The sequence below is a fragment of the Dendrobates tinctorius genome, unplaced genomic scaffold (genome assembly GCF_039654945.1).
Source record: "Dendrobates tinctorius isolate UK_male_01 unplaced genomic scaffold, ASM3965494v1 ptg000491l, whole genome shotgun sequence".
In the NCBI taxonomy this organism is placed as follows: domain Eukaryota; kingdom Metazoa; phylum Chordata; class Amphibia; order Anura; family Dendrobatidae; genus Dendrobates; species Dendrobates tinctorius.
Window position 1 is genome coordinate 1,475,365 of NW_027362152.1, and position 14,636 is coordinate 1,490,000.

Sequence of the window (14,636 nt, forward strand, 5' to 3'; positions counted from 1 at the left end):
TCTAGAGAGAAATGTGCTGCCCAGTGTCAGAAAGCTTGGTCTCAGTCGCATGTCATGGGTCCTGCAACAGTATAATGACTCAAAACACACAGCTAAAAACACCCAAGGATGGCTAAGAGGAAACTTTGGACTATTCTGAAGTGGCCTTCTATGAGCCTAAATCCTATTGAGCATCTTTGGAAAGAGCTGAAACATGCCGTCTGAAAAAGGCGACCTTCACACATGAGACAACGGGAGCAGTTTGCTCTTGAGGAGTGGGCCAAAATACCTGTCGAGAGGTGCAGAAGTCTCATTGACAGTTACAGGAATTGTTTGATTGCGGTGATTGCCTCAAAAGGTTGTGCACCAAAATATTAACCCTTTCACGCCAGAGCCTGTTTTTGCCTTCGTGACCGGGCCAATTTTGTTTCAATTCTGACCAGTGTCACTTTATGAGGTCATAACTCTAAAAAGCTTCCACGAATCCTGGTGATTCTGAGATTGTTTCGGAAACAGAATTTTTTTTGTTTGGAAGATATAAGGGTTAAAAGTTGTCCAGCGATTTTTCTCATTTTTTTCAATATTTACAAAACAATTTTATTTAGGGACCACTTCACATTTGAAGTGAATTTGAGGGGTCAATATGACCGAAAATACCCCTCAAGGTGCTGAAAACCACATTCAAGAAGTTTATTAACCCTTCAGGTGCTTCACAGGAATGAATGGAATGTGGAAAGAAAAAATAAACATTTACTTTTCTGTCACAAAAATTTTCCTTTAGACCTAATTTTTTTTTATTTTTGCTAGAGTAACAGGAGAAAATGGACCATACATTTTGTTTAACAATTTCTCCTGAGCATGCCGATACCCCATATGTGGGGGAAATCTACTGTTTGGGTGCACTGCAGGGCTTGGAAGGGAAGGAGCGCCATATTGGAGAGCAGATTTTGCTGGAATTGTTTGTGGGTGACATGTCATTGTCAGAGCCCCTGAGGTGTCTAAACAGTGGAAGCCCCCAACAAGTGACCCCATTTTGGAAAATAGACCTCCAAGGAGCTTTTCTAGATGTGTGGTGGGCTCTTTGATCCCCCAAGTGCTTCACAGAAGTTAATTACGTAGAAACGTGAAAATAAAAAATCATATTCTTTCTGGGGAATAAAAAGATATTTTTGAGTGAATATTTTGTCTCCACAGCCTCTTTCTGGAAATTAACACGCAGTGGATGTTGGAGAGTGAAAATTACACATTTGCCATTTTCTTACCCAGCACATAGTGGCCAGATTGTGCTCCAGGAGACACCGCAAACTAAGCGGATTCTTCTCACTATAATATTGCTAAATACAGGGATCCTAAATGTTGTTTGCGCACACTGCAAGACTCTGAAGTGAGAGCGGATTTTGCTGGATTAGTTTATGGAAATCTTGTTGGTTTTCAGCAGCCTTTGAGCCACTAACAGTGTGGGAACCTCTGTTTTTTCCATTCTACATGACGGCACCACGAGAGAGGGGATCCGCCCAACAAGGACAGGAAACCTTCAAGATAAAAGGGGCGGCTCCTCCCTCCGCATCAGTTGGTTTCCCGTCCTCGAAGATGAAAACCTCTTGAAGATTCTTGAAGAAAGAAGAAAAGAGTATGCCTGGGTCGGGTGATTACTGGCAGGCACCGGTCTCCTACACCCGTCACCAGGTACTGGTAGTCGCCTCGGGGGTCATATATTCCTATGCCCCCCTGAGTGAGTGCATGGCCACAGCCCTTGAGGCAAATTCTCGGGTGAAGTTGGAAGCCTCGGAGGCCACTTTGGGTGTTCCCTCCCTGATGCCAAGCATACCCCATAGAAGTCCACGGAGGCCACTTTCCGTGCTCCCTCCCTGTCGACATACGGTGGCCATGCAGCCCGTGTGGCACATCGGTGCCCGGGCAGAAATTAAAGCTCCTTGGAGGCCACATATGTGTACCCTCCCTGTTGAGCAGGTAAGAGCCAGAACTGCCCCAGGGGAGAAAATACCTGCAGTAAGTGGCAGTGCTCTTGCTTCCTCTGGTCCAGGCAAGGTAGGACACAGCGTGGGTGGCGCTCTGATCCGACAGCCATGACAGAGCGTGGTGGCTCGGTCTAAAATTTGTATGGCAGGAGAACGTCAGGTGTATGGCGCAGGTACACACCGGGGTAGGCTCTGGGCGCATACTGGAAATGACTCGGGTGCGCACCGGAAGTAAACTGGGTGCGCGCTTCTGGGGCCGGCACTAAGACAGCGCCAGAGCTGGTGGTAGGACACAGCGTGGGCGACTCTCCGATCGGCGGGGAGACCAGCACCTCTGTGGTCCATGCTTACAGGGACGGGGGAGCTCTGGTTGTCATGCACAGGGGCACGCAGGAGACAGCGGTACAGAGTGCGCACCGGATCTAGTTACCGGGTGCACGCTTTCCTGCCTCAGCCGGGGGTGCACGAGCGCAGTCATTGTAGCAAGGCGGGCACTAAATGAGCGTGCATCGGATATGAAAACTGGGGGTGCGCACACATAAGAAAAAAAAAAAAAAAAAAAATGAGGGTGCTGATATTTAAACACAGCAGAACTGCTAGTAGGCGTCACCAAACCATTTCCAGGTCGAGTGTGACTACTCTCGTCAAGAAGCAGCAGGAAAAGCGGCTTGTAAGATGGAGAGTCCTTCGCCAGAGCACCTGCAACCGCACCAGGAGGTACAGGAAATTCGGTGTCGCTCAGAAGAGAAGAGCCAGACGCGCCACAGTAGCAGTGGGAGCCGCTCGGGCAGCACGAGGGCGGATCGTCACCACAAAAAGGAGGGGTCCTTAGTCTCTTTGGGAGACAGTGAGAAGACCAGTCAGCCTCCAGACCCGGTACCCGTTATGTGAAGCGTCCGAGTGGTGAGTGAGCTTTGAGAAAAGTCCAGCACGCTAATGTCTGTTCTTTCTCTCTCTCTTGTCTCCTCTCTCCCCTCTTTTTACATACATTGGCGGGGTGGAGTATAGGAGGCCCCTAAAAAGAGTAGGACAAAATCCAAGAATAAAGAATTTCCCTTATGCAATAGTCCCTTAGGAGCATCTTGGAGTAAAAGATTGTGCCAGGACTGTATTAATAAAACAGTAGCAGAAGAAACGCCCTCTTTTTCAGATAACCTGAGATCTCTGATTCAATCAGAAGTTGGTAAATCAGTGAGGGCATTACAATCAGAGGATATGGATAGCAAAGCAAGAGATAGATCAAGCCCCTCAGTGGTCTCTCAGGAGGACTCCACGGGATCAGAGGAGGACTCTGATAAATCCCGCTATTCAGATAGCTCTGATGAGGAAGACACATTCCCAGTGGAAGCGACAGATAAACTTATGAAAGCAATTCGATCTACCATGGGGCTGGTAGATGAGTGAGCAAAAAAGACGGCTCAGGAACTCATGTTTAGCGGGTTGCAAAAGAAAAAACGTAGAGCCTTCCCTATTAACGAACAGCTGGAAGGGCTCATAAAAAGGGAATGGGAAAAATCAGAGAAGAAGTCCCAGATAATCCGTTCCCTAAAAAGGAGGTACCCCTTTGATGAAGAGGCATCCTCATACTGGGATAGAGCTCCAAAAATTGATGTAGCGATCTCAAAAGTCACCAGAAAATCCTCCCTACCCTTTGAGGATCTAGGTTCCCTAAAGGAACCTCTGGACCGAAAGACAGACAATTGTCTTAAAACAGCCTGGGAGGCCTTGGCTGGTGCACTAAGGCCCGCTATCGCGGCCACTTGTGTTGCTAGATCCTTAAAAATATGGGTTTATAACCTGGAGGATCAGCTAGAGCAATGAGTCCCCAGGGAGTCTATCTTAGAAGCATTGCCAGCCATCAGAGCAGCGGCAGTCTTTCTTGCTGAGGCTTCAGATTCGTCCAGGCTAGCAGCAAAATTAGCAGCCTTAACTAATGTGGGATGCCGTGCAGTATGGCTCAAGTGCTGGCTGGGGGACACACAGACAAAGATAAAACTCTGCTCTCTGCCAAGTGAGGGAAATTTCCTGTTTGGACCGGCACTGGATGACGTATTGGAGAAAGCCGGCGACAAAAAGAAAAATTTCCCAAAACAGCCATTTCAGGCCTTTCGGCGTTCCTTTCAGAAGGGCCGAAAATTCAGAAGACAGCAGTACAGGGATCGAGACAGAAACAACACTGACAAGCGATCCAGAGGTGGGAGAGGCTTCTACTTCGGCAAGCCCTCCAAAGACGCCAAAAAACCTTCCCAGTGACGGGCCTTCTCAGGTGGGGGGAAGGCTCTCTCATTTCCTCCCGCTACTAATGTACCTATACCCGACATTTCCATGTCCGTGTGTGGTTCCACTATTACTCCCCAGCAACATGCCCGCTGTCTTGGGGTCATACTTGACTCCGAGCTTTCCTTTGCCCCCACATTCGATCACTGGCTCGCTCTTGCCATCTGCACCTCAAAAACATTTCTAGAATTCGACCTTTTCTTACTTTTGACTCCGCAAAAACTCTTACTGTTTCTCTTATTCATTCTCGTCTGGACTATTGTAACTCTCTTCTAATCGGTCTCCCTCTTACCAAACTCTCCCCCCTCCAATCTGTCTTGAATGCTGCAGCCAGGATCATATTCCTCACCAATCGTTACACCGATGCCTCTACCTTGTGCCAGTCATTATACTGGCTACCCATCCACTCCAGAATTCAGTATAAACTTTATTACCCTCACCCACAAAGCTCTCCATGGCTCAGCACCACCCTACATCTCCGCCCTTGTTTCAGTATACCACCCTACCCGCGCCCTCCATTCTGCTGATGACCTGAGGTTAGCATCCTCAATAATCAGAACCTCCAACTCCCGTCTCCAAGACTATACCCGTGCTGCGCCAATTCTTTGGAATGCACTTCCCAGGTCAATATTAGTCCCCAATCCCCACAATTTTAAGCGTGCCCTGAAAATGCATTTATTCAGGCTGGCCTACCGCCTCAACACATTAACCTAATCTATCCCTGTGTGGCACAGCCAAAAGTCTTACCATAACCAGGTTCCCCGCATCATGTTCCCACATGCTTTATGCATCCATTAGCCCTCTGTGTCTGTACTGTTACACACTTAACATTATGGCTGGTCCACACAATCAGGGCAACTGTTACCACCCACCTTTCGTGTCTCCCCTCTTTCCTCATAGACTGTAAGCTTGCGAGCTGGGCCCTCATTCCTCTTCGTATCTGTTATGATCTATGTGATTATTGTTATGCTGTAATGTCTATTGTCTGTACAAGTCCCCTCTGAAATGTAAAGTGCTGTGGAATATGTCGGCGCTATAGAAATAAAATTTATTATCTCATCCAACACCTGGATCTGTCAAATTGTAGGGTCAGGTCTGGAGTTAAGATTCCACCACTGGCCGCCATGAAGATACATGCAGACTCCAGTACAGTCCTCTCAAGAAAAACAGGAAAGTCTGGACAAACATGTCCTGGAAGAAGTTCCAGAAGAGGAAAGGAAGGAAGGTTTTTACTCCCCCCTATTTCTCATAAAAAAACAGACAACTCCTGGAGGACGATTATAAATTTGAAAGGCCTCAACAAATATCTGATAGTCCCATCATTCAAAATGGAAACAATAAGATCAGCGGTGAAGCTCCTCTTTCCTCAGTGCTACATGGCAGTCCTGGACCTCAAGGATGCTTATTATCCTGTCCCGATCCGGCAACAAGATCGCAATTACCTCAGGGTAGCGGTCCAGATGAGGTCTCAATTGCGTCACTTTCAGTACAGGGCTCTGCCCTTTGGGGTAGCGATAGCCCCCCGAGTCTTCACAAAATTAATTGCAGAGGTCACAGTGCATCTCAGGGAAGAAGACACTTTGATGATAACATATCTGGATGACTTCTTGATAGTGGTAATCTCTCTCACTGTCAAGAACCAGTCAAAATAGTGATGGAGACACTACATACATTGGGATGGCAGCTGAACCTCAAAAAATCCAAACTGGAACCAGCAATGATCCAGAATTTCTTAGGCTTAACAATGGACTCGGTGGTGCAGGAGTGTCACCTCCCAAAGGAGAAAGAAAAGATCAAAAATTTAATCGTGACAATAAAAAAAAAACAGAAATGACTCTGAGAAGGGCCATGTCAGTGTTGGGGTCCCTAACCTCCTGCATACCAGCAGTAAAATGGGCCCAGTTCCACACAAGAGAACTTCAGTGGTGTGTGCTACAAAACGACCTGAGGCTTCAGGGACAGTTAGAGCAAAAGCTCACCCTCCCGGAACCTGTACTCCAGTCACTCAGGTGGTGGTTACAGATAGAGTCCTCTCCGAAAGGAGTACCCTGGATGTACACAGCCTCCAAGGTAGTCACAACGGACGCCAGTCCTTGGGGGTGGGGAGCCCATCTAGACACACTATGGCTCCAGGATCCCTGGGCCCAGAAGGAAAGAAATCTATCCTCAAAAGATTGGGAACTGCTAGCAATCAAAAAGGCACTGAAAGGATTGTTGACACACCTAAGCGGACACCAGGTGAGAGTCCTATCAGACAACCGAACGGCGGTCGCATATATGAACCACCAGGGGGTACCCGTTCTGAGTCCCTGATGCAAATAGCAAAAAGGATCATGACTGGCAGAACACCAGTTCCTTTCATTATCGGCCCTGCATATTCGAGGCGTGAACAACCTGAAGGCAGACTTTCTGAGCAGGAACCACTTGAGGCAAGGAGAATGGTACCTAAAAGAGTCAATTTTTCAACAGATTGTGCATATGTGGGGGAGACCCAACATAGATCTCTTCGCCTCAAAAGCCAACAGGAAGGTTCAAAAATTCTGCTCCCTAAGTCCAGCAGACAGGCCATTGGCAGTAGACGCCTTCAGGATAGAGTGGACATCAGGTCTCCTGTATGCCTTCCCTCCAATATGCCTCATTCCAGCAGTTCTGAGGAAGATCAGGGAGGACAAAGCCAGAGTGATTGTGATAGCTCCCTTATGGCCGAAAAGACCCTGGTTCTACTGGCTGAGTGATGTCGGTGACGGGACCCATGGGTGCTCCTGGAAGACCACGACCTCATAACACAGGGTCACTTAATTACCCTCAGAAGTCCGGACTGCATTTGACAGCCTGGAATTTGAAAGGTCACTACTAGAGAAGAAGGGATTCTCAGCAGGGTTAATATCCACCTTACTCAGTATCAGAAAACCAGTGACTACAAGAATTTATGGAAGGACATGGAAAAAATTCTTATCTACCTCGGGCCCAATACCAGAAGGGGAAGTCCCGATAGTGGCAATACTGGAATTTCTGAAAAATGGTTTAGAGTTGGGGTTAGCTGTCAGTACCCTCAAATTACACGTCTCAGCCCTGGCAGCCTTATTCAACTGTGACCTAGCAAACAATAGGTGGGTGGCCAGATGTATCTGGGCCTGTACTAGAGCTGGCTCTGTCCTGTCCCCTACTCCTCCTCCTTGGGGTCTAAATTTAGTCCTATCATCTCTGACAGAAAGTCCATTTGAACCACTAAACACAACATCAGCAGACCCTCCCTACACTCGGGTCATGGACAATAGTGTTAAAATTAGACCCAGCATATCTTCCTAAGGCCTGTTTCACACTTCCGTTTTTGTGTCCGCCAAACGGATCCGTTTCCGTTTTTTTGACGGAAACTGATGCAGACGGATCCGTTTTTAAAAAAACGGATCCGTTTTTTTGACGGATCCGCGGTAACCACTAATGTAAGTCTATGGGACAAAAAAAACGGATGCTGCAAAAAAATGGCGGATCCGTTTTTTTACGGAAACCAACGGATTTTGACGGATTTGAAAAAACGGAAGTGTGAAACAGGCCTTAGGTGTTATCGAAATTCCACATGGCTCAGGAGATGGTCTTACCATCCTTTTGTCCTAACCCCAGTAACCAGAAGGATGAGAGACTTCATTGCCTAGACGTTAGGAGATGTATCCTGCAGTATTTAGAGGTGACAAGACCCTGGAGAAAACAGAGGGCCTTATTTGTCTCATACCATGGGGCAAGAAAGAGCCTTAAAGCCTCTAAACAGACTATAGCTAGATGGGTGAGAGAGGCCATCATGCTAGCGTATAGTAATGCAGGCAGGGCTGTTCCAGAGGGCCTAAAAGCCCACTCCACGAGGGCCATGGCGACGTCTTGGGTGGAGAGTGCTGACGCCTCCATCGACCAAATCTGTAAGGCGGCCACTTGGTCCTCTCCATCTACCTTTTTCAAACATTATAGATAAGATCTATCTGCTACCTCTGATCTCACATTCGGGAGAAGAGTGTTACAAGCAGTGATCCCTCCCTAAGAGAATACAAATCTCTGTAACTCTCTCGTGGTGCCGTCATGTAGAATGGAAAAACACGAGTATTACATACCTACTAATGTATTTTTTCATGAGGCATGACGGCACCCTTATATTCCCTCCCTATTGCTCACATCATTAGTTGGGTGCATTATTAGCATTATACACTCCCTTGGGTGTTGGAAATTTAGTAGTATAAAGGATGTATTATTTATATGTACACTAAGCTGCGAAGTTCCTCTCGTGCTCTGTAAAACAACTGATGCGGAGAGAGGAACCGCCTCTTTTATCTTGAAGGCTTCCTGTCCTTGTTGGGCAGATCCCCTCTCTTGTGGTGCCGTAATGTCTCATGAAAAAACACATAACCAGGTATGTAATACCCGTGTTTTCCAATGACAGATGATGGACCTGAGTGGGGACTTGTTTTTGTGAGATGAGAATTGGTATTATTTTCGCCTACATAACATTGATTGGTTTCTTTTTATTCGATATTTGGGAGGCAGAATGAACAAACAGTTGAACACCACACACTACTGGTTCATCCAACAAGGTTTTCTATTAGACTGTGAACTCTCATTGTCTTGGTAAATAATTAAAGTTTTTTACATAACTTGCCATTTTTATGGACAGTGTAAGTATAAATGTGCAAAAATATAAAACTCAAGGATATTTTATTAGAAAATAATAATTGTTTTTTTATCTTAGCAGATGACTGTAGCAGGAGATCAGAGGGACAGCTGACATCTTCAATTTTTAAATCAGATTATCTTGAGATCCTACAAGATACAACTGAAGTGTTTGCTGTTACTCCAGATATATCATCATCCATTCACAGCAAAGATCTGTCATCTGATCCTATGAAACAGGTCCCATCTTCTGATTCATTACTGACTACAAAGGAAAATCAAAGTCACAAAAGAGGCATTAAAGAACAAACTGCTCCTAAAGCAAATAAGTCATTTTCATGTTCAGAATGTGGGAAATGTTTTAACAAGAAATTTTATTTTGTTTCTCACCAGAGAATTCACACAGGGGAGAAGCCTTTTTCCTGTTCAGAATGTGGGAAATGCTTTAACCAGAAAGGGAATCTTGAGCAACACCAAAGAACCCACATATGGAAGAAGCCTTTTTCATGTTCAGAATGTGAGAAATGTTTTAGCCAGAAATTACATTTGGTTAATCACCAGAGAACTCACACTGGGGAGAAGCCTTTTTCATGTTCAGATTGTGGGAAATGTTTTAACCATAAATGGAAACTTACGCTACACCAAAGAACCCACATAGGGGAGAAGCCTTTTTCATGTTCAGAATGTGGGAAATGTTTTAACCAGAAATCATATTTGGTTAATCACCAGAGAACTCACACAGGGGAGAAGCCTTTTTCATGTTCAGAATGTGGGAAATGTTTTAAGCAGAAATCATATTTGGTTAATCACCAGAGAACTCACACAGGGGAGAAGCCTTTTTCATGTTCAGAATGTGGGAAATGTTTTAAGCAGAAATCATATTTGGTTATGCATCAGAGAACTCACACAGGGGAGAAGCCTTTTTCATGTTCAGAATGTGGGAAATGTTTTGCACATAAATCAGCTTTTGTTAACCACCAGAGAACTCACACAGGGGAGAAGCCTTTTTCATGTTCAGAATGTGGGAAATGTTTTATCCAGAAATCAGATTTAGTTAAGCACCAGAGAACTCACACAGGGGAGAAACCTTTTTCATGTTCAAAATGTGGGAAATGTTTTAAATTGAAATTGGTTCTTGATCGCCATCAGAGAACTCACACAGGGGAGAAGCCTTTTTCATGTTCAGAATGTGGGAAATGTTTGATCCAGAATTCAGATTTGGTTAATCACCTGAGAACTCACACAGGGGAGAAGCCTTTTTCCAGTTCAGAATGTTTGAAATGTTTTAACCAGAAAGCGCTTCTTGTTAGACATCAGAGCAGTCATACAGAGGAGAAGCCTTCTTCATTTTCTTAATGTGGGAAATATTTTACTTGGAAATTAACTGTTAATAAACATCAGAGATGTCACATAGGGGAGAAGCCTTTTTATATTCATAATGTTGGAATAGTTTTGACCAAAATTGAATCTTCTTAAATGGGTTGTCTCTTGTCATTCCTCATGTTTGCTGCCAAAAGGATAAAACTAAGCTTTATTAATTCCAAATGTAAATCTATACACATAATTCACCCCCTGAAGGTTAGTCATAGAATCATAGAATCGTAGAGTTGGAAGGGACCTCCTGGGCCATCTGGTCCAACCCCCTGCTCAAAGCAGGATTCGCTAAATCATCCCAGTCAGATGTCTGTCCAGCCTCTGTTTGAAGACTTCCATTGAAGGAGAACTCACCACTTCTCGTGGCAGCCTGTTCCACTCATTGATCACTCTAACTGTCAAAAAGTTTTTTCTAATATCTAATCTGTGTCTCCTCCCATTCAGTTTCATCCCATTGCTTCTAGTCTTTCCTTGTGCAAATGAGAATAAAGTTGATCCTTCTACAATGTGACAGCCCTTTAGATATTTGTAGACAGCTATTAAGTCTCCTCTCAGTCTTCTCTTTTGCAAACTAAACATTCCCAAATCCTGCAACCTTTCCTCATAAGACAGGGTTTGCAGACCGGTCACCATTCTGGTCGCTCTTTTCTGAACTTGCTCCAGTTTGTTGATGTATTTTTTAAAATGTGGTGCCCAAAACTGGACTCAATATTCCAGATGAGGTCTGACCAAAGAGTCAGTAGGTGACTAATAGAAAAAATATATACCCCACAGTTCAGTATATAGGGTGAGGTGACGTATACACACTCACTCTCCAAGCCTCTCATTTCTACGGGTTTCATCGTTCTCACCAAAGGTGGCTCATCAGGAGACTCTTTAATATTGACCTATATTCAAGCGAGACTAGACAAAAAAAAAACTAAAATCATGTTATCCGAAACAGTCAGAAAACTAGCCACATATTGGCAGACCCCAGACCTCAAACTAAATACTGTGTAAGTTTATAAGCCCCTCCAGTGTCAGGAATAGATAGTGTGTGACAATACAGTATAATTCTTGTGTTTTTCTCCTATAGGGACTGCCCTAGTTTGGTAATGTACCTGCTGTTAATTAGTAGTGCAGACAGATTGTCCTAGACTAAACTCAGTCTTCAGATGGCCCAATATGTACCACTTAGGGAAAACTCACCTGCTCCAAAAATCATTAGCAGCTTCTACCTAATGGCCATGCTGCGGTGTGTCAGGGATTGAGTGCAATATCGCTATACAGACTAGGGATATGTGCAATCATAATGTCTGGGAGATCTGTGCCATTATTTAGTATGAATATGGAAATTATCTCTGTAAGTTTATAAGCCTCTCCAGTTTCAGGAATAGATAGTATGTGACAATACCATATATACCGCTCAGGGAACACTTACCCTTCAAAGTATAAAGTTTGAGGTCTGGGGTCGGCCAATATGTGGCTAGTTTTCTGACTGTTTCGGATAACATGATACATGATTTTAGTGTTTTCTTCCTCTAGTCTCACTTAAATATAGTTCAATACTAAATAGTCTCCTGATGAATGAATGATGAATCCAATGAATATTCACTTCTCTTAAGTAGCGGCACACGTGACCCCCTGCAGCAGCAGGAAGCCGGTGGCTGACACTGCGCGCTACTGAAGAGGAATGAATACTCGCTGCTTTCTGTGCGCACAGTCCCGGTGAGTACTCCGGCAGCTGTGCTCTGCTTGTGAGCAACGTCTGACGTCCCTGCCATGTGCTGCTTACAAGCATAAAGCAGTTGCTGCATCGGAGCAGACGCGAGGGAGCGCAGGATAGGTAAGTGTAATATTTTGTGTGTTTTTTAATGTTTTCTGATGGGGCCCTGCATACCAGGATGAAATGGGGGCCCTGTATACCAGGATAGGGATAGGGCCATGCATACTAGTATAGAGATGAAGGGCGATAATTCCTGCCAGGATAGGGATGAAGGGCCATGCATACCAGGATAGGGATGAGGGAGAGCCATGCATACCAGGGTAAGGATGAGGGGGCCATGCATACCAGGGTGGGGATGAGGGGGCCATGCATACCAGAGTGGGGATGAGGCAGAGCCATGCATACCAGGATAGGGATGTGGGAGAGCCATGCATACCAGGATAGGGATGAGGGAGAACCATGCATACCAGGATAGGGATGAGGGAGAGCCATGCATACCAGGATGGGGATGAGGGCGAGCCATGCATACCAGGATGGGGATGAGGGGGCCATGCATACCAGGATAGGGATGAGGGAGAGCCATGCATACCAGGGTAGGGATGAGGGGGTCATGCAAACCAGAGTAGGGATGAGGGGGCCATATATGCCAGGGTAGGGATGGGGAGCCATGCATACCAGGGCAAGGATGAGGGGGCCATGCATTCCAGGGTAGGGATGGGGAGCCACGCATACCAGGGTAGGGATGAGGGATCCATGCATACCAGGGTAGGGATGAGGGGGCCATGCATACCAGGGTAGGGATGATGGGGCCATGCATACCAGGGAAGGGATGAGGGATCCATGCATACCAGGGTAGGGATGAGGGGGCCATGCATACCAGGGTAGGGATGAGGGGGCCATGCATACCAGGGAAGGGATGAGGGGGCCATGCATACCAGGGAAGGGATGAGGGATCCATGCTTACCAGGGTAGGGATGAGGGGGCATGCATACCAGGATGGGGATATTAACTACAGAATTTACTACATTTTTTGCTTCAGTTTATTTTCCTAATTTCCTCTAAATCCTAGGTGCATCTTATAGTCCAAAAAATACAGTATATATATAGTTTTTTTTTTCTCATTGAACTCATTCCTCATGTTTGGCCTCATTAAAATAAAAACACTCAGACTCCGCTGGCGTGCCGGCTCCACTTCAGCGGTGTTGAGACTCACTGTCCCGGGGCTTTTATGAGGTTCTCACATCACACGAGCCCTGCGCCCAATCAGCGGCAGCTTCACTGTTCCTTCGGACGTATTGAACATGGACAGGAAGCCAGGGATGCTGCTGCTCTCTGACGACTAGATGACAACCTTTTTATCAAAAATCCCACACAGGGAAAAGTCATTATTATACCTAGAGTGTGAGAAATGAATTACAGGAAAATCGTATTTTGTTGACCTTCAAAAATAACTCAGACGGGGAGAACCTATATATATTATTCACAAATTGTACAAAAACCTGATGCGCGCGGCGTGCGTTCAAGGGTGGAATATTATATGGGAGTTTTATAGAATAAATTCAAGGTGAGAATATTATATGGGCGTTTTATTGGATAAATTCAAGGTGAGAATATTATATAGGAGTTTTATAGGATAAATTCTGGGTGAGAATATTATAAGGGAGCTTTATAGGATAAATTCAAGGATGGAATATTATATGGGAGTTTTATAGAATAAATTCAAGGTGAGAATATTATATGGAAGTTTTATAGGATAAATTTGAGGTGAGAATATTATATGGGAGCTTTATAGAATAAATTCAAGGTGAGAATATTATATGGGAGCTTTATAGAATAAATTCAAGGTGAGAATATTATATGGGAGTTTTATAGGATAAATTCAAGGTGAGAATATTATATGGGTGTTTTACAGGATAAATTCAAGGTGAGAATATTAAATGGGAGTTTTATAGAATAAATTCAAGGTGAGAATATTATATGGAAGTTTTATAGGATAAATTTGAGGTGAGAATATATGGGAGCTTTATAGAATAAATTCAAGGTGAGAATATTATATGGGAGTTTTATAGGATAAATTCAAGGTGAGAATATTATATGGGCGTTTTATAGGATAAATTCAAGGTGAGAATAAATTGAAGTTTTATAGGATAACTTCAAGGTGAGAATATTAAATTGGAGTTTTATAGAATAAATTCAAGGTGAGAATATTATATGGAAGTTTTATAGGATAGTAATAATAATAATCTTTATTTTTATATAGCTCTAACATATTCCGCAGCGCTTTACAGTTTGCATACATTTTCATCACTGTCCCCAATGGGGCTCACAATCTAAATTCCCTATCAGTATGTCTTTGAAATGTGGGAGGAAACCGGAGTACCCGGAGGAAACCCACGCAAACACGGGAAGAACATACAAACTCCTTGCAGATGTTGTCCTTGGTGAGATTAGGGTTAGGGTTAGGGTACCTTAGGGTTAGGGTTAGGGTACCTTAGGGTTAGGGGTTAGGGTTAGGGTTTACTCAAGCGAGGGATCCCGAGTCATGGGTTAGGGTTTACTCAAGTGAGGGATCCCGAAGGGATCCCGAGTCGTGGGTTAGGGTTAGGGTTTACTCAAGCGAGGGATCCCGAAGGGATCCCGAGTCGTGGGTTAGGGTTAGGGTTTACTCA

At 44.8% G+C, this 14,636-nt stretch overlaps 1 protein-coding gene across 2 annotated transcripts in view; it reads left to right on the forward strand.

The window, feature by feature from the left end:
* The window catches only part of LOC141078030 (uncharacterized), a 432,903-nt gene extending 422,533 nt beyond the window's left edge, over positions 1-10,370 (forward strand). The window contains exon 11 of one of the 2 annotated variants that reach the window (XM_073564829.1): positions 8,968-10,370. In XM_073564829.1, coding sequence (XP_073420930.1) covers positions 8,968-10,244 — 1,277 coding nt within the window. In that variant the 3' untranslated portion in view covers positions 10,245-10,370. The remainder of the gene's footprint in view (positions 1-8,967) is intronic. The other variant, XM_073564830.1, reaches the window with a different exon arrangement.
* Positions 10,371-14,636: the final 4,266 nt, after the last annotated feature.